At 40.0% G+C, this 23919-nt stretch overlaps 1 protein-coding gene across 1 annotated transcript in view; it reads right to left on the bottom strand.

The window, feature by feature from the left end:
* The window catches only part of PNPLA6 (patatin like phospholipase domain containing 6), a 1368928-nt gene that overhangs the window by 157478 nt on the left and 1187531 nt on the right, over positions 1-23919 (bottom strand). Inside the window, exon 29 of the mRNA XM_044083495.1 lies at positions 18387-18456. Coding sequence (XP_043939430.1) covers positions 18387-18456 — 70 coding nt within the window. The remainder of the gene's footprint in view (positions 1-18386; positions 18457-23919) is intronic.

The raw sequence follows: 23919 nt of genomic DNA, 5'->3' as shown, positions 1-23919 counted from the left end.
TGCAAGAGGTCTTGCTGATGCAGACTGATCTAGGGGGTCATAATCAGGTCTCCACTGAATAGTCAAGAATCATCTACAAAAGGCCAAATAGAGTTACATCTGCGAAGAGACAGACGTTTTATACAAGAATTTGTGTGGTTTGCAACTCAAACCAAGTCCTTTCAAATTAAATTATTTACTGCTGTTCTGCAGCACTTCAGCCTGTTTGACAACAACAGTAAAATTGTGGACCTACATGGTTTGAAATTAACCAATCTAAGAGTCAGCCAATGGGGGTTGTGTATACCAGAGACAATTACCAAATACAACAGTATAAATACTTGGTCATCTGGATGGCTCACACAATTTCCTTCAAAGGGCATATACAGAAGCTAAGGCATGTAAATTATGTGTGAGGAAAGTTCTACAGAATGTATCATCTAAAAAGAGGAATTAATTCCAAATTTCAGAAATATAGTGACAGTCATAGCATCAAACTTGCCTGAAACAAATTCCATCATAAACATTTCTCACTTGCAAATTTTACCAAAATTAAGTTCATCAGAAACGATAAAACATTTCAACATAACTATTCTGTACTTTCAAAAGCAAAATGGCTAAGCAAATTAGAAAGGTGCACCTCACATTATATACATCAAGCTATAAACTGAGCTCTCAACTCAGTCACTGCCAGAGAAGGTACTTCTCTCTATATATTTTGAGCAAACCCCTTCAATTTCATAGGATCACAGGCTAATGGCCCTGGGGCCCTTACAAGCCTAGGCAAGAGTTTATCCCCAAAAAAGAAACCTCAGTCAGCACTTGTCACCCCTGTCAATGAGGGACACAGGTGGAACCCCTGGGACAAATTAGTGGTTTCCTGTCCACTTATAAAGGTTGCACTTGAAGAGTGTCAGTGATGTACTTTATTTGATGTGTGTGGGGAGCCTATTTCAGAGATGGGGCAGCCTGTGGGAGACAAACCTGTCTCTCCAGCAGGTTTTGTTAATGTTGCATATTAGATTTAGGACTTTCAATCGGGTAATGCGTGAAAAGTTAGACTTACGGATATGGAGCATCTCTAGTATGGCAGGGTCCAAGATTGTCTTGTAAGCGAGACACAGATCACCTCTGAGCAATCTGTACGATACAGAGTAGAATGATAGCGATTTGAGCCTGTCCACATAGGACAGGTGTTGGAGGCCATGGATTCTCTTTGTGAAGTATTTCTGTGGCCTTTCCAGCTGCTGCAGGTGTTTCGAGAGGTACATACCAAACGGGGCATTGTAATCAATTATTGGCCTAATGAGGGAGGAGTACAGAGCGGTAATAACCTCATTTTTTCTGGATGCAATCCCTTTACTTATGAGATGAACCAAGTAAAAGGCTTTTCTGACAAAATGGTATGATAATAGATTTTTTTGCATTTAACTTAAGGCCTTAACTTTGGCACCAGTCATTTGTTGGTGTGAGACACACTTGCAGTATGTTAACATCATTTGGAAGTCAATGACAGCACCCACTTACATCTGTCTGCAAACTTAGTCAGCCACAGGCCTTTTTTCTTTGCCTGGACCTCTGAGAAGTAGATGTCAAACAGTAGAGGTCCCAGGACAGATCCCTGGGGAACACCACTAGTGACAGGTCTACTGTCGGAGATGGAGGCACATATTTGACCTTGTGGGTCCATTCGGAGAGCCAGTTGGCCAGCCACCTGATGAGATAGGGATTTACGCCATGTTTTGCTAGCTTTTCCATGATGCCCAAGTGGGGGACTGTGTCAGAGGCTTTGGCCAAGTCAAGGTAAGCTGTATGTACTAACTTTCCCTCATCCAGGGCCTTGGAGACAGTCTCAAAGAAGTCAACCAGGTTCAACAGACAAGATCTCCCCTTGATAAACCTGAACTGGGTGGGGTCAAGTGTTTGGAGATTGCCTATGTCCTTGTTTATGAGGTCCATAATAATATGCTTCATGGCTTTACAAATCAGACTTGTCAAGCTAACAGGGCAATAGTTTCCAGGGTAAGTAATGACAACATCTTTGTGCAAGGGGATGACAATGGCAGTTCTCTGCTTTGCTAAAATGAAGCCTGTACTTAGGCTGTGGTTGAATAAGCTGCTTAATGGTAAGGCTAGTTCTTGCTGGAGATAGTGCAGAATACAGCCTGGGATACTATCAAGAGCTTCCCATTTTTAGCCTAGATATTGCTATGTACTTGAATGTTTATGATAACAGTGCTTTACCATAACAGTAGATGTTAGAATGACCACTATGACAGTAGCCTAAGCTATACAGGTCATATTCTGCCAAAGAAATAACACCTTCCATGTGCCCAAGACATTAGTCAGCTCAAGCTGAGCTGACTAAAAGGTAAGCCTGGGCATCAAGCCCTTCGGAAGGAGGGAAGCTAAAGCCCTGAGGAGGACAGTGCTAGGCAAATTCTAACGACTATGCATGCCCTGACATAAGAAAACATACAAAAATAAGGGGGTTAGAGGGAGGGAGAGGCCACTGCAGCAGTGATCACTCAAACATCTACTGTTATGCTAAGTTTGCTTCTACAGTTGTACAATGCTCTTCATGTGGACTGCAGCTGTAATAGCTATACGGGTAGATTACCGTACATTAATATGCTGGGAAGAAGAAAGAATGAGGGTGCAGAAGCCCCTGGAAATGGTTAGAGCAAAACTTACCTTACATCTGGAGAAGGAATCTAGGTTATAATGCTATTTAAAATTTTGTACACAGGACCAGGTTGCTGCTTCTAGAATATTTTTAAAATCAAACCCTTTCCAAAAAGCCACAGATGAAGACAAGCTCTTGTAGAATGAATCTTGATAATGCCTGGAATAGTTTTGTTGTGGTAGGTATAGCAAAAGATTATAGCATGAGAAAAACATTTGGAAATTGTCAGGCTTGACATGTTGGTCTTTTTTCCCCTTACATTCACAAGAAATTAACAAATGTTCAGAAGTTTTGAAAGATTTTTTTTCTGTTAAGATAGTACAGGAGCTGTCTGTAGACATCCAAGGAATGGAGTATCCTCTCTCTCATTTTTAGGTTCTGGAAGGAAGGCAGGGATATGTATAGCAGAGATGAACAGCTTGGCTTAAGGTAAACTTGGACACCACTTTAGGCATAAATGAAGGATTAGCTCTTAAGGAAACCCTGTCTTTGTCTTAAATCAGTGAAGGCTAACCCACCATGACAGTTTATAACTCGGATACTTTTATTGTAGGGGTCACAACAATTAGTAAGACTATTTTCCATGTCAAAAACCACAAGTCAGTCTGATGAGCTTATTCAAAAGGAGCAAGAGTTACTTTTACAAACACAAAATTAAGATCCTAAGGAAGAGACACCTATTTTCTAGAAGGCTTTGAATGCAACACTCCTTCCAAAAACATTTTCATACAAGACTGCACTGAAAGAGGGGGAATCATAGGCAAACATGCGGAAATGACCAACAAATTAACCTTGACTGTGGAGAAACTATATGATGGTAAACTCACGCAACTAATGTAGAACCAGAGAAACATTAGCTCAGAATGGGTGCTGGTTCTTTTCTTGGCACCAACTAGAAAAACGTTTGCATTAATATATGATTTTCTAGTAGCATTTTTTTTTGCCTTCATTAATACCTGCTGCATGTCCTCAGAAAAAAAGGATGACTAAAGGTATTAAAATTCTATCATCCAGGCAGTCAGTTGTAGTTGTCTGGGGTCGGGATGTATCAGACACCCTTGATCTTGTGTGAGTATACCCAGAATGTGAGGAAGCTTGTGGTATTCACCCATGGACATTTCCAAAAGAAGGGAGAACCACTGTTGCTTGAATAAGAAGACAGTCATGACTCTGGATATTAGTGCAAAGGCTGAAAAAGCATATAGGAACATTCCTGTCCAACAAAAAGAAAATGCATCTATCTTCCAGGCCTTCTTGCATAGAGTCCTGGAACAGAATTTTGACAACTAATTGTTGTGAATGGAGGCAAAAGGATCTGTTTGAGGTGTTCCCTACAGCTAGATCAAATCTTGTAAGACCCCTTGATTCAGTTTCCATTTGCTAGGATTTGTTCTGTTCCTGCTCAGCTTGTCTGTCCCACAATTTTGCTCTGATGGTATTGAATTGAATTGAGCACTGAATCCCTTAGCAAACCTGAAGGAGGAGGGATGAAATATCTGAGGGGTACTCTGAATCAGCTTTCCCCTCACATCACATACTTTTTAATAACATCTACATCAGAAAGCCAAGACAAACCTCCTCATAACAGTTACAGTGGCAGCAGCCATGGAAGTGGCATCAGCAGAATCATATGCACATTTTAAACAGTGGGGTAGTCACTAGAGACACAAACAACTGAGTTACACAAAGAATATTTCTCCTCAGAAGAGGAAACAGATGACAAAGTATTCCTAATACTCCTACAAGAAGCAAGCATAAACTTCAACATATGAGCTTGATAGCTGAGAATTCTAAAAACAGGTGTTGCAGAAGAATACACTTTCCCAGCAAATCTACCAAAAACCTTCCCATCCTTGTTAGAAGGAGAAAGATTAGTATTAAGCAAACATTTAACAGCAATTGGATTCACTAAATCATCTGGGATGTCTGTAAAATAATTAAAAGACTGAGGAACTTTATACAGTCTGTCTGCATTATTGAGGGCAGCAGGCTGTCTTTCAGGGAAGTTGCAGAATGTGACAAAACCTCATCCAAAGCAGAAAGAACAGGAAGAGCAGGTTATAGAAATTATTGTTGTAACAAATCATAATACTTTCTGAGGGACTAAGAAACATCATGTTTTTTTCCACCAAAACAACTGATTTATTCTGGAAATAGTTTCAAAGAAAGAGAAACCTTTGTAAGGATTGGCCAAAGTCACACTCTCCTCAGAATTTGAAATTAGAAATCCATGGAAACAACACAATCTGCCCCTTTGCAATCATTTTGAGGTTCAAACTCTTGAATCTCTTCAGAAAGTGAAGAATCCCCTTTTCTTTTTTTGATAAACAGCCATACAGAAACGGTGAAGAGCCTGAACTAAACCCTGAGCTAAGCCCAATAAATCACTGCTGTCCAAAGTAAATGAGACAGGAGAGGACGTGTACATATAAATGTTATGTAGTCACCATAAATTTACATCTATGCTGTCCATTTTCATTCTTCCTCAACTGATGGGTTTCAGATCCAACTCAGATGCTTTTTCTAGCTCCTCAGATCCAGTTGTCAAGAAACTCCCTTTACCCATAATGCCCTACCCATCTAACATACCTAAGATCGAGTTTGCTGTCCTTAATATACAACAAACAACATCCTTAAGAGAACTTAAAAAGGAATCGATAAAAGAGTAGAACTGGAGCTCAAATAAGGAATGATAGCTCCCAAAGTAATATTCCTTAGGTCTCTCCAGGAGCAAAGGGAAGGGGTTAGGAGGGCAGGAAGGTAAGGAAGAATGAATATGGACAACACAGATTTAACATCATGATGATTACATAACTTTTTTTTATCTGAGGTTGTCATTTCCATTCATTTCTAAACTGATGGGACAGAGTCCTCAGCTAGATGAACTTTGGGTGGTCCTCACGGAAGTATATTTCAGAGCATTGCAGAGCCATACGCAGTTCTGTTCTGACAAACAAAATTCAATTAGCAATGAGGAATAAAGGTATATGCATTGAACCAAGTGGCAGCTGCACAAAGGTCATCTGTGGAAGTACTAGATCAAAAAGCTGAGGATATAGCCATAGACCTTGTGGAATGAGCTCTAAGAGGCTTAGGCAAGGACAATCCACTTTTACTAAAGACAAAGGATATGCAATCAGTTAACCTTTTGGCCACAGTAACTTAAGAAACTGGTATGCCCAATCTGTTAGGTGAGAAGGACTCAAACAATTAGTCAGTCTTCCAGAAATCTTTGGTCCAATGGAAATAAAACCAAAGTTGTCGACGCACATCCAAAAGATGGAGCATGTAGTGTCCCTTATTTGAAAAATTTGGAAAGAAAAATGTGAGATTAATGATCTGGTTGATATTACACTCAGAAACTACCATAGGCAAAAAAGACAGGTTGGTCTATAAGGAAACCCTGTCTTTGTCGAAAATACAGGTAAGGAGGCCTGGAGGAGAGAGCCTTGAGTTTGGACACTCATCTAACTTATGTAAGTTCCGATTTGGCTGAAGGTTCAAAAGGGCCTTGGGTTAGACCTTGACTAAGGATAATTAAATCTCAAGGAGGACTAGGATCCTTTACTGGAAGTCTAAGCAAAAATGTTCCTTTGAGAAAAGCTTTGCATAATATAGAAGCTGAGGAGGAATTATTTTCACCTAGATGGAAACTTGAAATGATAGCCAACTGAACCTTAATAGTAAAAAAAAAAACAAAAACAGCCCTTTCATTGAATACTGAAGCTAAAAACTCAAGTACAGCTGGTGTAAGGGCAGAAAAAGGGTCCAGATCTCTCTTAAATGGCCCAGAAAGCAAATCTCTTCCATTTACTTCTGTAAATCTTTCCACTACAAACTTTTTGAGATGACAGTAAAATACAATGGACTCAGGAGGAAACCCTGGGCTGTCTAGCACTTAGTGGAACTGGAGAAACCATGAGGTCAATTTGAGGCCTAATTTGTCTGAAACAGTCATTCCTGTCAAATGAGACAGGAGGTCTTGATTGCAATACAACATCCAGGACGGATGTAGCAGATGAGGCCAGAGGAAGGGAAAACAAATTTGACGAGGCCAAAACGGTGCAATGAGGATAACTGTGCTTTTCAAATGGGTATGCTTTCTGTAGAAATTTGGGAATTAGAGGTATCTGGGGGCAAGCACAGAGAAGATCAGATGGCCTATCATGGACTAGAGCATCTCTTGGTGACTCCCCCTTTGGTGGGACCAGGTTAAAAAACCTGCTGCACTTGTTGTTGAGGGGAGAAGCAAACATGTCACAGCAAGGCTGATCCCATCAATGGAAAATTCTCTCTGCCATTTTGACATTGAGAGAAAACTCATGAAGCCAGAGGTCTGTGTTGAGGTAACAAAAGAAATTCCCTAAGTCTTTTCTTGGAATCGGAAAAGTCTTGGCCTTCCCAATGGAAGTGTTCCCTTAAAGTGTGCAAGGTTTCCCCAAAGGAAAAATCCTCAGGAGGAGATACAGAAGGAATGGACCGCTCTGCATCCAAATCCTCAAAAGGGGAGTAAGAGTGTTCCTCTACATCAGAATGTTCTGATAAACTGGAGCCCTGATCAGAAGAGGGAAAAGCTTCTTCCACTCTGGGTCTCTTGTCTGGAGGGGGTTGAGAACCCCTGATAAGAGTAATTAAATCCTCAGCCATTTTAAGCATCTGTTTTTTAGGCATGGGGCCTGGAGATGGGCCCTGTGCAACAGGCCTCTTGGGATGCCTGGCTGCTTTGGATTTAGTAAAGGCCTTAATAGAAAAAGAAGATGAGGGTCTAAAGACACCATGGGTGGAAGTGGACCTGTCCACATTAGTAGGCTCAACATTAGCAATGGCTTCGGTGGTTGTAGTCTGGGAAAGGGCCGAGGTACCTGCGGTCTCGGGTACAGAGGACACCGCCAAAGGAGTGTCGTCGGTAGTCAGGGACTGCAAAGGCGTCTCGCTGAGAACCGGACCACGTGTAGCCTGTTTTGGCGTAGTGTCGGTGGGGACCGTAGACCTCACGTGTCGGTCCTTGTCCTTGCGTTTTTTGGACAAAGCTGTAGTCGGAGTTTCCGACGACATTTTATAATCAAAGGCATTACCAAAATAGTGTTGGGCGAACTCCGCCCGATGCTTAATAGTGCGTTTATCGAAAGTAGCGCAAAAGCGACAGCCCGAGACGTCGTGGTCTGGGCCTAAACAAGGTATGCAGAGGGAATGGAAATCCTTATGCGGTATTTGCTTCCCACAAGAAATACAATTATTAACTTTTTCTGACATCGGTCTGAGGCAAGAAAAGTTTCCCCAACGGGGTACTTAGCTTTAATGAAGACTTCGGTTTCCAATATTTTCGTAATTCAGGAGCTGGCCGACCGGCACTTGCGAACTGCTTCTGCTTCGGGCACTGCGTGGCAAAAAAGACTGAAGAACATGGCGTCGGCTGTGTCTTATATACTCTGGCCTCACTGACGTCAGGAGAGAAAGCGACAACAACCGACGCCAGACGAAGACTTTGGAATTCGTCCGACCGAGGGACCGCCTGACGGCAGAGAACCCATCTGTGATTACTGCAGCTGTATGCACGATGAACATCCTGCTGCACTTGTTGTTGAGGGGAGAAGCAAACATGTCACAGCAAGGCTGATCCCATCAATGGAAAATTCTCTCTGCCATTTTGACATTGAGAGAAAACTCATGAAGCATCAGAATGGAGCTGCTTAGTTTGTCTACAATCACATTGGCTTTCTACGGTATGTGTGTTGTTATGAGGAAGCGGCTGGAAGAGATCACTCACTGCCACATTCTCATTGCTTCTTGACATAGCAGGTAAGATCTGGTTCCTCCCTGTTTGTTGATGTACCAGACTATAGACACATTGTCCATCTGAATAGCAATTGTGCTGGAAGGGAGAGCATCCTGAAAGGCCTGCTACTCTTGGGCGACTACTCTCAGTTCCAGAATACTGATATGCATCTTGGTCTCTTCTGGGGTCCACGTAACTTGGACTATCCTTCCCAAGTAGTCCCCCCCACCCCAGTTGGAAGGCATCTGTGGTCACCATGGTTGTGGGCAGTGGCAAAACAAATTGACAGGCTTGGAAAACTTTGTCTGAGTAAAGCCACCAAGGAAGACATTTTTTGCAAGATTCTGTGATCTTGACTGGGGAGAATAAAGGTGGCTGAACAACAGACTACTGTACTGATAGAGTCCATTTTAGAATCCACATGTGAAACCTGGCAAAATGGACTACGGTGATAGCTGCTGCCATGGATCCAAAGGCTTGTAATATTAGTTGTGATGGAAGACAAGGATGCAAAATCACTTTCGTGATCTGGGATCTGATTATCTGAATTCATGTTGGAGGAAGACATGCTATTTGAGTGAACGTGTCTAGATGAGCACCTATGAACTCCAGACTGTGTTGTAGGTGTGAGGTGTGATTTGTTGTAATTGACCATGATGCCTAGCTAAAGACACAACTGGAAGAAATAGTCCCTTGCTTGTAGAAGTAGATGCCTGGAGAAACAGTTAGCAGCCAGTCATCTAGGTACAGAATCACTGTGAATCCCAGCAGTTTTAGGTGAGCTGCTACCACTGTCATGTATTTGAATACCCTGGGGGCTGTGGTGAGGACAAAGGGCAGTGGTGTAAACTGGTAATGACTGCCTCCCAGCCAGAAGTGCAGACACTGAAGCCAAAGCCTATAGAATCAATCGATCCAAAACAGAAGAATTCTGAATTATCTTTTTGACTTGAAATTGAATAGTTTTGTACCCTCAGTAAGGGAAGGGAGGGTGTCAAGGTCCCCATGAACTCCAATGTCTGATATGGTTCTAACTGAGATTTGTTGTGGTTTATGGTAATTCCTAGATGAGAGCAAATCTGGAGTACATAGTCTCGAGCTTTCATCAAAAGATTCCTGGTCGGACTGGTTATGAGCCAGTCGTCCAAGTACAGAAACATCCAGAATCCCTGCAGTCTCAGGTGAGCTGCTTCTACTGCCATACATTTGGTGAACACCCTGGGGGCTATATTGAGGCCAAAGGGTAGTGCTCTGAATTGATAATGACTGGCTCCCAGCTGGAAGCGTAGGTATTTCCTGGATCATCTGTTCATTTTTATGCGACAGTATGCGCCCTGAAGATCTACTGAGCACATCCAGTCAGAAAGGCAGAATGGACTGAACCATGACCACCTGAATCTTTGTATATTGAACAGATTTGTTCAGATTGCTGAGATCCAAAACTGGGCTCCAGTCCCCTGATTTCTTTGGCACTAAAAAGAATCGAGAGTAAGTTCCAGATTTTATCTGGTCTGAAGGAACCTCTTGGATGACTCTCTTTTTTTTCTATTGGATTTTTTACTTCTAAAGCTGCTGCTTTCCTCTGACTGAGTGGAACAATGGAAATTTTGTTTAATGTTGAAGGAGGGAATAGGGAAAAGGGAATTATATAAGCTCTGGAAATAATCCTCTGCATGTATCTTTTGTAATGTTTAGCCAGGCTCTCTGGTGAATGGATAGACAAACCCTGACTACCTCCAGAGGTGGGCAATTGGGCCTCCATTCAGAAGTACTGATAGGGTCTGTCAGAAAGAAATTTCTAGACCCCTGGTTCTGCATGTGTTCTCTGTCGCTCAGGCAGCATCTTCTGCTCCTGGGGGAACTCTCTCTATGTGGATCTTGGAAAGGACCCTGGGACTTTCTGAACCACATTTTTCAACCTCCTCACTGATTCTTAGAGAAGGATCTTTGAGGGGTTGAAAAATGTACAATCACTGCAGACAGGGTCTTACCATCTTGCTCACACCTGGAATGTGTGTCCTTTACCTCAGGGCCAAACAAAACTTCCGTCAAAGGGTGCATTGACGAAGGAGGACTTAAAGGGCTCTGCAAAATCACACAACCACATTCAGACATGACTCCTAATGGAAATGCCTGAACCTGCAGCCCTTGAGGTACTTTCAGCTACATGTGAAATGAGCGTCATGGACGAGTTCATGAATGATTGCAGGACAGCCAACTGTGAGGCAACAGAACTCTGTGCATCAGAAGTACTGGTCCCAGAGAGGAATTTGGAGAGTTCTTAAATCAAATCCTTCTGCAATCTAGTGAAGTGTGCCAAATAATTCGGTGACCTGACTGCAAAGGTCGATGAAGCTTATACATGCTTCCCAAATCTGTCGAGCGTCCTGGATTCCCTGTTAGAGGGTGGACAGATGAACTCTTTTTGCAAGTTCTTTCTTAGTGGCCACTGCTATGACTATGGCATCTACTGGTACTCCCTTGCTCCAAAATTCTCTTCCTTTCGGTGGTGCCAGGATCCTGTCTCGTTTCTTGGGTTTCAGCTCAGCAGAGTCAGATTCCTTCCATGCCCACCTAGAGGTCAAATCAAGGAGCTCATTGGTGGGCAGAGTCACCCAGGGGGTAGAGAGGCCAGACCCAAAGGCTTCCAGGAATACCGATTCCTCTTGGGAAGAGTTATCAGTAGACTGACTACCCCTCTGCCTTAGGATTTCCAGGATTTTTCCAAAGGAGATGTCATCATATGGTGATCTCGGAGACCCGTCCCCTCTTCAAAATCTGTATCATCAGTGACCAACTCCTGAGGAGAGTCTAAGTGCCTCCTCTTACACTTTATCTTCCTAGGGGACTTCTTCAGTTTTAATCTTTCACTGCATATTACATATAATATTCAATAAACATGTTCTATCTGAACAGAGCTCTTGTGGTCCACTCTAAATAGTAACAAAATAAAAATAAGAGGAGAAGCAGGCATATTCAACAGCAAGGAAGTGTGTATGTGGGGAGAACCATGGCTGACATATGAGGAGTGATTCAAGGCTGATGTAGAGAGATAGAGGGATACCGTAAACCCACAGTTAGAGGCACTGATGGACTGTAGGTCTATGGAGATGTTCAGGACTGCCTGGTCAAATTGAAGAAAGGATGAATATAGTCAGAGTAGGGGAGTATAAGGTGCAGAGTTTAAATACCTGTATTCTGGTACAAAGAATTGCACTTCGTAACCAAAAATGCCAAAGAAGATTGGCAGGTATGCCAAAATGGCTTTACAGCATGAAATGTAACCATTACATATAACTTGTTACCAGAAATACTGTTTGTAATAAGAATGCAGTTGCCTTCGACTCGGGAGTTAAAAGCAGATTTATATTTTGTATAACTTTTTTCTAACTTCTTCATTGTCTAGTGAAGGTTTTGTCAGCAGTCCACCCCACTACATGTGAGAGCGCACACACACCCACACACACAAAGACGAAAGGCTCCATTAAAGTAAAACTGGATTTATTGCAGAAAGTGCCTAAATGCTAAGGTGACTCAGTCCATTTGTTCCACATCACCTGAAAAGGAACACATTAATATATGCACTAACATACAGATGTGCTCAATGGGACACCCAAGCACAGCTTAGGACCACCATTATGCAGAACTCTTCGGTCCTTAATGCACTACAGCACACTAAAATGTTGTAACTTAACAGGAAGCAGCTCCTGTACAACCACTCATAAACTCCTCAATATATACCATCTTTATCCCAGTCAGCTCCTCTGCATACAAGGCAAGCATGTACAAACAAAACAAAATGTAGTCTGTCTTATAATGAAGTATAATCACAGACTAATTATTAAAATTAACTGTTCAGAATGTCAAAAAACTTAAGAAAAACTGGATTAATGTGGCATATTCTACTTTAATATGAATGTTTTTACTTCAGAAACTGACCAAGCTGGAAATAACTTTATTTATGATGGAAATCACAGTCTTCCAAGATACTGTATTCTGAAAGCTAGATCTAAGATTACTAGCCAGATGCCTCTTTCTGGAAGTTTTTACTTTTGATGTTACTAGCCAAGAGGACACCTTTTATAATCCCCAGTTGTTGACGAGTTTATGGCTATAAGCTCTTCAACTATGATATATGATCACAAAGGGTGGTGCTGCGGTAGCGTTGTCGCCTCACAGTAAGACATTGTTCTGTTCGATTCTCAGCTAGAGCGTCTTCTGTGTGGAGACGTGTGAATGGGCGTACTTTCGTCGAAGGTTGTGCATCAGGGCCAGCAACTCGGCACGTAAAAATCTACTGCCAATCATTAGCGGACTGGAGTTCCACTGTGGCGACCCCTAACCGGGAAAAGCCGAAAGACACAACAACAGCATATGATCACAAAGATTATAAGAAGTGCTAGGCATACTGTAAGATTTGGCAAAAATTTTAGTGATGTGTTTTGCACTGCTGAATGACATTGACTGAAATCACTTCTTTCTCTCTCTTGTTTTACTGTAATGTGTTTAAGAAGGTAATCACAAAGTTTATTATTTAATGCAATTTCTTACATTTTTAATAGTCTTGCTAGATCATGAACAGTTTTAAAAGCCTGACAAAAGCCAAGACTCTCTTGAAATGGGATATATATATATATATATATATATATATATATATATATATTTTTTTATTTTTTTTTTTTTATAGAAGCTACGTCACTCAATTCCGTCACCAAGGGACTATGTTAACCCAACAAATTCTAACATGTTTGTGTTCAAAAAATATTGGGGAATTGTAAAACTGGTGAGAGACCAGTTGGTATAATGGTTAAGGTGTTCACCTCCCATGCACAAGGTTTGACCCTGACCTCCGAACAATGCCTGTTTGGAGTTTGCACGTTCTCCCTGCGTCTCCATGGGGTTTCTCCCACATCCGAAAAACATGCTGAGTGCTTCCATCTCAAACTCACCAATGAATGGAGCTGTGGGCAGCAGCACAAACTCTACATGGTGCCCTATAGGAGAAGAGTTGTACAGACCAACTGCTATGGGCATCTCTACTGTGGTGTGCAGTTTCCTCAAAATAGTAGAATACGGATCACAGACTGTGTGTCATGGCAGGGCTAGCCACTCGACTGTGTATAATATGTCTCTAGGTGATTCTGTCATGTTGACTAATGTCGCCAAAATGAGCATGCTAGTTACTGGTGACAAGTGGGCTGAGGACCTGGCCTACTCTGACCTATGCCAGGGACCCTTGCTAACAGTGGGAAGGGTACATCTGCCCCTATTGGCCAGTGTGTGCCCCCCATAAAGCCCAGCAGCCCTGGGTCAATAAGCTACTGTCCAGCTGGTGCCTAGTTGCCCAGCCTGGGTTACCTGGGATAGTTCTGCAGAGCGAAAGCTGGACGTAAAACCAACCAACCTGCCAAACATGAACTGAGAATTGCTACAATTAATTTAGGTTCACTGACAGCTGACAGGATGCAGCTTGGAAGTGGATGACATGACGATATCGAGGAGGCTGGACATCTTATGTATCCATGAGATGAGATGGAAGGGCAGTGCAGCAAAGCCACTTGGCTTAGGATCCAGACTCTGTTATTCAGGAGGGGGACAGGCTAGAAATGGTGTAGGAATTGCTGTGACAGAGAGGCTTCAAAAGGCAGTGATGGAAATGAGGACATAAGAGCAGAAGCCAAAGTAGCTCCAATTGCAGAAAAGATCAAAGAGAACAGATTATGGTGGTTTGGACACATATACAGAAAAGCAGAAAACAATCTGTTGAGGAAGATTTGGGACATACAGGAAGAAGGAAGTGAGGACATCCAGCAAAAAGGTAGATGAATTGTGTGAAAGAAGATCTGTGACGGTCAGGCATGAGTGCTGAAGAAGACAGGAGTGTGGCACTGAACTGAGAGAGATGGCAACAGTTAACATGATACCCTGACCCCATGTAGAAAAATGGGAAAAGGGGGGGGGGGGTTGATGATGATATAAAACTGTTACTTATCAAAAAATGATATGAGATTTTTTTCTTGAAGCCAGTCAAATAAAAGCCTTAATCAGAAATGATAAAAGCCTAAATCGGAAGTTAAAGTCACATCTGTATTGTGTTTACGACAAGAATACTCCCTTCAGTCTCTTGGTTTTGCTTCACGACAGTATTTAAATTTACTTCTGTGGCTGCTTGCAAATTCTTTGGCGTCTTAAAATCTTTAACCGACTTATGTTTTTTAATATATGTTAGCTACTATACATTACACCAACCCTGTTTGATAGTACTTTGTTAATCTGACCCTTGTTAAACCAGTCACATTTCTTATCAAAATCAAGTAAAAAGCATGCAGAGGTACTGCTGGCCAAACAAAATTATCACTCTCTAATTAACCACATACTAAATAGACAATTCTTAGGAATTACTACACACCCACTGCTTTATGAAGTACATGTTGATGTAGTGTGAATGAAATCTTGTGAGTATGCATACAGGTACATGTTAACAGACAGTGGCAATGTGCGTATCTGGTACGGACGTAATTAATAAGGCAACAAAGTAAGAGTACTGAGACATACCTAGTCATCCTTACTAAAATACATATTTTTAATCATCTACCAAAGCAGTTAACAAAACATGCCCACTGAAACTGCCAGTTCACAGCATAAATCACTGGTAGCTATAATCAGCTAAAAGCAGTGATCAGAGAATGTTTTACAGCCAACAGAGACTAGTTAAGCTGGCTTGAGAGAAAGGAAAAGGGTTCAAGAAAATAGTCAGGGCTCTAGCTCCTCAGGAAGAAGAGGTAATAGATGGGAGTTGAAGAATGTCAGCATCTTAAAAACAGCATGTGCGAAGACTACAAAACTGATATGTGGATAAGCCAGGTATGGAAATAAAGTACATAAGGAAACGTGATGGTGGAATGCAGAAGCCCGGGATGTTATTTAAAAAAAAATAATACCTGTAAAAAAGTGAGAGAGAAAAGACAGACAAGCTAAAATGAATACTTGCTAGTTAATGAACAGGCCAAGAGAGCAGTCACAGTAGTCAAAAACGAGGTATCATCTTCTGGAAAGTGACTCAAGAAATTCTGTTAGGTTGGAAAGACCAAAGTAGAAAGATAAAGAGTGTCATCAGACACCATTCGTAAGGGATGCCAGAAACAACCTGCTCACCAGTGCACAACCTCAAAGACAAAGTGGAAGGACAACTTCCAGCAGCTTCTGAATGAAGAAAACTGCACAGAAGCAGTACTGCTCCATAAGCAGCTCACATTGGAAGAGGAAGAAAAGCACACCTTAAAAGTTCAGAAATAAGGAGAATTAAGTCAGGGAAAACAGCAGGATTAGATGAAGTCATGGCAGATATAATCAAGATGTTGGGGACACATCCTTCAAAAACATTCTGTAAACTGCTGAATACATGACAGATAGATACACCAATAGAAAGAAAGGGAATTTTAGGTGTAATATGTGTAATTACTGCTCTTTTATATTGGAAACTCCTGAGGTATTTAGATTGAACAATAGGGGCATATCGATTCTTGGGCATTTTAATTGTTGCAGTTCTAAAGTGGTTTATTTGGCCAAGTGTATCCAGTGTCCAACTTTTTATATTGGGAAAACTAGTAGACAACTTAACAGAATGGCTGAACATTTGTTGGATATTAAGCATGATAAACCCACAAATGCTCTTATTATAGGTTCATAGGTTATAGATTAGTTGACAGGAACTAGATTAAAATGAAGGACCTGCTTAGACCTATACATGATCATAAAGATCACAAGTTTAAGTTTTTAGTCATTCAACAGATAGTGAAAGATTTACAAGGAAGAACTTTAGATATTCACTTGGATATTTGTGAGTTTAAGAGGCAGTTGCAACTGAATGCAACCGAATATCCAGGAATTAATGAAATGACAGCTATTTCATGCGTTTTAAAATTGAAAAACATTTTAGGTTAAACATTGGTTTTATTCATTAACTAGATATTATATATTTATTGAGATACATTCCATTTTTTTAACAGGCAATGCATTTCCATTATATTATATATGTGTGTGTTTTTAAATCTTGTGTGAATACTTAATTGACTATTAAATATCCTAATTGTGTTCTTATAAATATGCTGGGTGGGGTAACTATTCTTTGTTCTGAGGAAGTCTTTGTAAGAAGGAGGAAAGCGCTCAACATTGTGAATAAAGTGTGGATTTTTCCAGTTGTGCCGAGTCCTAGTTTGTGGTTCTTATGTTTGTTCTACTTTTGTAACGTAGCTTGAATAACTCATTTTGGAAGATGGCAGAAACTTAGAATGATGTTAAATGAATCTGAGAAGATAATTTCTCTTTTTTTCATTTCTTGACTATGAAAAAAACTGGTTATACAATGAGACAGTTTCATGCATCCCCTTTATGGTTGCTAATCCACTTATATGTTTCAGACAACTCACTGTTGATTTGGACTAGGTCTTTCTCTAACCCATAAAATGCTGCCTCCCCTTCACTAAATGCAGATCAATGATTTTGATTACAGCTTCAATGAGAGCTTGGTAGATGACATTCTTCCAAGGGAATACTTAATGGGACTGGCTAATGTGCCAGTTTAGCAAACTTTAAAGATGGCACACTGAAGTCTGCCAGTGCTTAACCACAGAATGCCTAGCAAAGATCCAATAGTGAAAAGTCAGTCTATTTTAGGTTGGCTTCCACCTGCAAAAAACTGTGTATAGGCCAACAGATTCCTCCAGTAAAAAATAGGAAGTGAACTAGGGCTCATGCTTGTTGTAGGTCCGAAGAAGAAAGCAAAGGACATCTCAATGGCTTCCTTTTGGAGCCCTGCAATGGAGACCACCAGTACATATATAATTGATAGGAATCTCTATGTTCCAGTGATAGAAAATTATGTTTTCTTGAAGTCTTCTCCTTGAAGTAGCATTGTTGGGTAGGATGAAATTTAATCAAAGAAAAGGAACAGGAATTAAAATGTTAATATTTCAAATTCCCACTTCAATATTGCCTTCAAAACGCTCTCTTGATAAGGGTGAAATACCTGAAGTGACAGAAATCTTTACAAGATTTTAGAGTTGTGATTTGGCTCCAGGATAGTACAGCCAGACTAGATATGCCTATTTCAAATCACACTTGTTTGGGAATCCTCTACTAACAGGAACTAGATTAAAATGAAGGACCTGCTTTATTCACACTGTGTGCAGGTACATACTTGTCTTTTTTGCACATTTATGAAAAAATATTATTTTAATCTACAACATTGTTCTCTAGTCTACTGAGGGATTATACAGCTGAAAAGACTGCAGCCTGGGCTTCCTTGTTTTCTTTATAGTTCTTCTCTAATCACACTGTTTTAGAAGCTTGTAAGGGGCTGGCCTACATTGGATTGCTAAAATGACTCTGTCAGGTACAAGGTTTCCCCACTAAAAACATATTCAAGGACCTGCTGGATAAAACTGATTTATCTCAGAGACGACTCTTTCTACAATAAAATGTCAGGGCACTAGATTGAAAATACAGTTATTATAGTATCAGAAAGAACTCAAAGTGCTAAGAAACACCAGATATGCAATCAGTTCCTGTGTATGCCAAGAAAGCATTTTATTAACAAGCACCAGGCATTTTATAACTTTGCAGCACATTTTTTTTATCACCCACAATTACTGCCACAGGCTGTACCAGAAATAATCCTTAACTTTATGATGAAAAGGTGTTAAGGCAATTCCTGCAGCTGGCTTTTACTTTCCAGTGTAAGTGTAGCTGATATAACACAAAGTTACAAGATGTTCTAGATTGCTTTAAACACAGGCAGTTTCTGATAAATGATTCATTTCTCAGTGGAACAAATTTTAATTCACTTGTGGTCAGATTTGTAAGGCACAGCTGCAGGTATCAGGGATAAATGGATAGGATACAAACTGCAGGGTTATCCCAAGGTAATTACGGATTATTTCTTACCATCCTTGTGAACTCGCATTGCTGAAGCTGTGATGTCCGTTGTCACATTGAAATATGGGAGCCACAAATCCTTTAGAAAAATAAACAATTAATTTGATAAAACCTAAAAGATTAAAACTGGGAAAAAATCTAAAAGAAATTCATTGCTATACAACAGTGGTACCATAATGTGCAAAATTCATAAATACTTTTTGGAAACAAAACATTTACTGATCATAAATTAAATACAGTGCTGTACTAAGATGTTATCATGGGGACTTTTTAAAGGAGATTTTCTGATCTTGAAAACATTTTATTAATATTAATAAGTGCAACTGTACCAGTTTTTGGGGTCTTCTGTAGCCAGAACGAGACTGAAGATAGTTTCAAACTAAATCCCAAAATTCTTTCCTGTACCATTAGCCAGTCCTACTATGACCCTAAGGCTCAATATAGAATCACAAGCACAAAGTATACCTTTCACAAGTAGACCTTCCAGTTCAACAAATTCCAAATGGCAGGTGCTCTGTTATGTTTCTAAGTATAACCAATTTGGAAATTACTGGGAAAATATGTAGCTGTGAAGGGGACACACTGGTCTTGGTATGCTTTACTGTTTCGGTCACAGTTTCAGTTTAGCTCAAAACATTGAGTTTGTGGATATTCCAGGATAGCAATGGTTGCCTTTTTAATATTTGGAAATACATTAACCAGGCCATAATACTCCTTTAATAAAGCTTGGCTAAAGCTTTTCATCCTGACATGCAGGAAGCATTTTTTTTTTTTAATTTTTAAGCCCCCCCCCCAACACTCACACACACACACACACACACACACACACACACACACACACACACACACACACACACACACGCACACACTATAATTTTAACACTCTAGAAAGAACAGGTGTGATCACATTTTTCTTTCATAGACTCATACCTATCAGCTGTCCAGATTTTTGCAGAATGGCCAGATTTTTGCCTTATATTTTCGGTCTGTTTTTCATAAAATTGTGGTTTTCTGGAAATCTTTGGCAAGCCATGGAGGAATGACATCAGAAAATAATGACAGACATTTGAGTTTCAGACTTCCTAACTTTCAGAAAATTCATGTTAATGCAAAACCAGTTATTCTATGAACTTTCTACGTTTGTAAAAGCAATATTTAAAATTCTCGAGATTTTTGGGCCTTTGTCCCCCCATTATTTATGGCTTTGTCCAAATTGCTTGCTCAAAGAGGTTGAGGGCATGTTCGTAGTCACAAAACAAGAAATAGGTTATGACACCTCATAAACAGAAAAGTGATTCAGTGTCAGGGTTTCAAGCAACACAAGCTCTATTTCCTCTGAAGACAAACCTTGGGAAATACCATGTGATGCTCAAAGAACATGGGAAGACCACTACACAGAAAAAATAATTATGCAATTACAATTAATTGGATTTGTTACAGTTATCGTCTCTTTCCTTGCATGAGTAATTAAAGATATATTAAAGAAATAGCTAATCACAAAGTCTAGAACCATAACTATGTAGTGACCGTTACACTAAGGCATTATGCAGCAAAACTGTCACAGCTGCCAGAAATCAGTAATTAAGGCCAGCTACACTGGAAAGTCTGAGCAGCAAACAAATATTTTATTAAGAAAAGAAACCATAGCCAGTGCTAGTGATGAAGAGGGATAAAGGCCTGAACACACGTGAGGTGACCTGCGTTTTTCTGGTGGTTCAGGGACTTAAAGGAAATGACAAAGATGATGTGGCGGGGGGTGTTTTGAGCCAGTTACAAACAATGCCACAGTCCCTAACAGGAAAGGCTGTGATGTTGCAAAGGGTTAGCCTAGGGGATGCATTAATTTCATTTACCCATTAATGTGTGATGACCTTCAAAGCTAGTGTGCTAAAGGGTGGACTTGCAAGGGAATGGCATTACGAATCACCGTGGTGACCCAATTCTCATTCCCCCCATTGAAGGTGTGTGGACAGGTTATCTAAAAGTATTTTCACTTCATGGACAATGGAAAGAGTACAAAGCACCCTCAGCCATCCACTTAGGTAAAATTAAATTACAGGTTTTTTATTACATTGCCAAGACGGCAGAAAAAAATGAAATCTGAAGAAAATAAGAGAAAATCAGCTAGAAAAGGAGAAGCCTTGCAGCTGTTCAGCAAAAAGCAGTTTAGGTTTTAGCTTTGGTTCAGGGGAAGTATTCCAGCAGTTTAGATGAAAAAATAATTACAAGGATAACAAAGTTTCTAAACATATAACTGCAAGTAATAAAAAACAAAAATTTTTGTTCTTAAAATATGCATAATAAATGCCTTGATGCAAACTGCATATTATATTGCAATGTAGTTCTGTAAAGTAAGCAGAGGTATTTTAAATGTGAGATGGGGACTCATCAGTGACTGTTTATGCTAATGATATTAAAGTAAGACATTACTTTTTCTTGACTGTAATGTATCCGGGGTTTATACTATAACAAGATAAAGGCTAGATATAAGCAATACAATGCTAGACATAAGCAATACAATGTTGTAAACCTGGGCTGCTAGGTGAAAATTTCAGAAATGTATTGATCATGTTATATGTGTACCAAAATATAATCATTTCCTGTTTTCATACAGGTGGAAGTTAGATTAATGTTCATAATGTATGCTGCAGACAACAGATATTTTTTCTAAGAAACCACTGACAAATGTTAGCCTTCCAGTATTTAAAAAGAGCTGCTTTTTGTATATTTCCATCAAAACATAGCAGCTGGGGATGGTGAGTCTATAGTTGCAGACAGTTAATCAGGAAATGACTAAATAATGTGCTCTGAGGCAATTGTAAAAGTAAACTCTTGATTAATACTTAAAGGGGAACTGGAAATAAGTTTAGTGAAAATAAATGAGAATTTGATACTGACAGAGGTAAATGCATTTGCAGAAGTTTGCATCTCTGGCAGCCTTAGTACTTGCATATTAAATATAATGGTGCACAATTTATTCAGTTGGGGTCGCCAAGTGCACTTGACAATGCCTGTTGTGGTGAGTATAACAAAGGGTAATATACTTGGACAATCATTTGGAAATAGTGTTTTAACACAGGTTGTCCCTCATTCTTACATTCACAAGAAACAAGCTGATTCAAAGACCTGAAAGATTTATTTTTGTCAAAATACAACCCAAGTTATTTGTGGACAACCAAGCTATGGAGTATCATTTCTCCCTCATTTTTAGATTCAGGAAAGTAAGAGGGTGGATAGCTTGGCTTAAAGTAAATGTAGATACCACTTTAGGCATAAAAAGAAACCCTGTCTCTGTGGAGAATGAGACTGGGGTGATTCACCATAAGAGCTTGCAGCTCAGATACCCTTCTTACAAAGGTCAGACCAATCAGTAAAACCGTTTTCCATGTTAAGAACCTCAAATCAGCCAGGTTAGCTAGTTCAAATGGAGCAAGTATTAGCTTCTCTAACAGAAGATCCCAATCAGGGGCTACAAGTTTCATTGGAGGCCTGTTATGCAAAATCCCTTTCAAAAGCATTTTGATATGAAAATGCATTGAAAGAGGAGAAACCATGGGTAGACATGCTGAAATGGCCAGTAAATGAAATACACATCCAACGACCAATAACCTTCACAAGAAAACATAAATTCCAAGAACTTACATGGGTGCAGAATTAATGGGAAACTTTACAGGGCCAATGAATTTTTTAATTGTAACAGCTGCAGGATGATTTATGTGATAGGTTGTGGATGTCGCCCAACATGCTGGTACATTGGCCAAACAACTAGGAAGACCAAGGTTTGAATTTTGGAACACTTAGGTGATGTAAGAAGGCGCAAGTTAGAAAGTCCAGTAGCCACGCACTTTTTGTCTAAACATTAAGGGTTCAGATAGTAGTTTGTTTTTCAGTGTTCTTGCACAACCCATTGGTAACAGGGGAAATTTTAAGAAGGAATTAAATAGACTAGAGAGCAGGTTGATTATTAATTTTCATACTTTGTATCCCAATGGAATGAATTTAGAGAATAATCTGACCATTTGAAATAAGGAAGCAAGTATGTAATTAAAAATGCACTTTAAGATGTAGATGAAAAATGCACTTTAAAATGTATATGAAAAAAGGCACTTTATAATATACATGAAAAATGCATTTAACAAGTACTTGGATAATGTATTAAGTGCGTCTGAAATGCATTTAACAATGTATTTAATTATATATTGACAATGCATTTAAAAAAGTTTAAAAATGTACTTAAAATTGTCATAATCATTGTTAACTTAATGTTTAATATTATTCTGTTTACATGGAAAAGTGCAATAGCTCAAAAGTCTATTAGTATTTGTCAATGAAATAGTTAATTAGTTAATTAAATAATGGAACTGGGGCTATTTATAGGGACAGAATTGTGTTTGTAAAATGTTCCATTAGAAGGTGAAAGGCTGAGGTACCAGAACTGTGTTAATTAAAGAATTAATTCTGTCCTTTGAGTGCGGTGGTGGTGCTGTGGTAGCGTTGTCGCCTCACAGTAAGACGTCCTGTTCGATTCTTAGCTAGAGCGTCTTCTGTGTGGAGACATGCGTGAATGGGCGTACCTTCGTTGAAGGTTGTGCATCAGGGCTGGCAACTCGGCATGTCAAAATCTTCTGCCAATCATTAGCAGACCGGAGTTCCGCTGTGGCGACGCCTAACCGGGAAAAGCCGAAAGACTCAACAACATTCTGTCCTTTGAGTGGTGTTTCTTTTCGTGGAATTTGTGTTTTCTTGTAATGGCCAGTAAATGAACCCTGATGGAGAAGTAAGAAAGGCCATAAGACAGTAATTCACACAAATATTGTACAACCAGGCAACAACATGTCCTCAATGGGTGCTGGTTATCTTCTTGGCACCAACTAGAAAACCTTTTCCACTTACTAATATATGATTTTACAATAGCAGGCTTTCTTGCCTCTATTAGACTATGCCACACATCCTCAGTAAACAGGTGTCTAAAGGAAGTTAATACCCTATCATCCAAACAGTCAACTTAGGTTGATTGGGGTCAGGGTGTATCAAGCACCCGTTTTCTTGTTTGGGTAGATCCAGTCTGTGAGAAAGCTTGTGGTAATTGTCCCTGGCCATTTCCAAAAGAAGGGAGAACCACAACTGCCTGGCCCAGAAGGGAGTCACAGCAATTATCTTGGGTGATTCCTTCTAAATCTTCAGAAAAACCTGGATTTTATTAGAAAGGGTGGAAAAGCATACAAGAACATTCTTGTCCAAGTAAAAGAAAAAGTATCTGTCTTCCAGGCTACTTGCACTGAGTCCTTTACCAGAATCTTGCCAGCTGTTTTTTCAAAGAGGAGACAAACAGGTCTACATGAAGAACTCTGCACATATGGATCAAATCTTAGAAGACCTCTTGATCTAGACTCCATTCATGAGGATCTGCCCTTGTCCTGCTCAGCTTGTCTGCCACACAATTCTACTCTGATGGCGTGTAGGATACCTGTAGAGTGAGACTGTGATGTGAAACTATATTATGTGTTAACATGGCTAGTCTGTAAAGGGTTCCTTGTTGATG

Source organism: Protopterus annectens, chromosome 9.part0 (assembly GCF_019279795.1).
Source record: "Protopterus annectens isolate FY-2018-M chromosome 9.part0, PAN1.0, whole genome shotgun sequence".
Classification (NCBI taxonomy): Eukaryota; Metazoa; Chordata; order Ceratodontiformes; family Protopteridae; genus Protopterus; species Protopterus annectens.
Note: the sequence above shows the minus strand (reverse complement) of the source record. Positions and strands in the feature narration are given on the sequence as shown.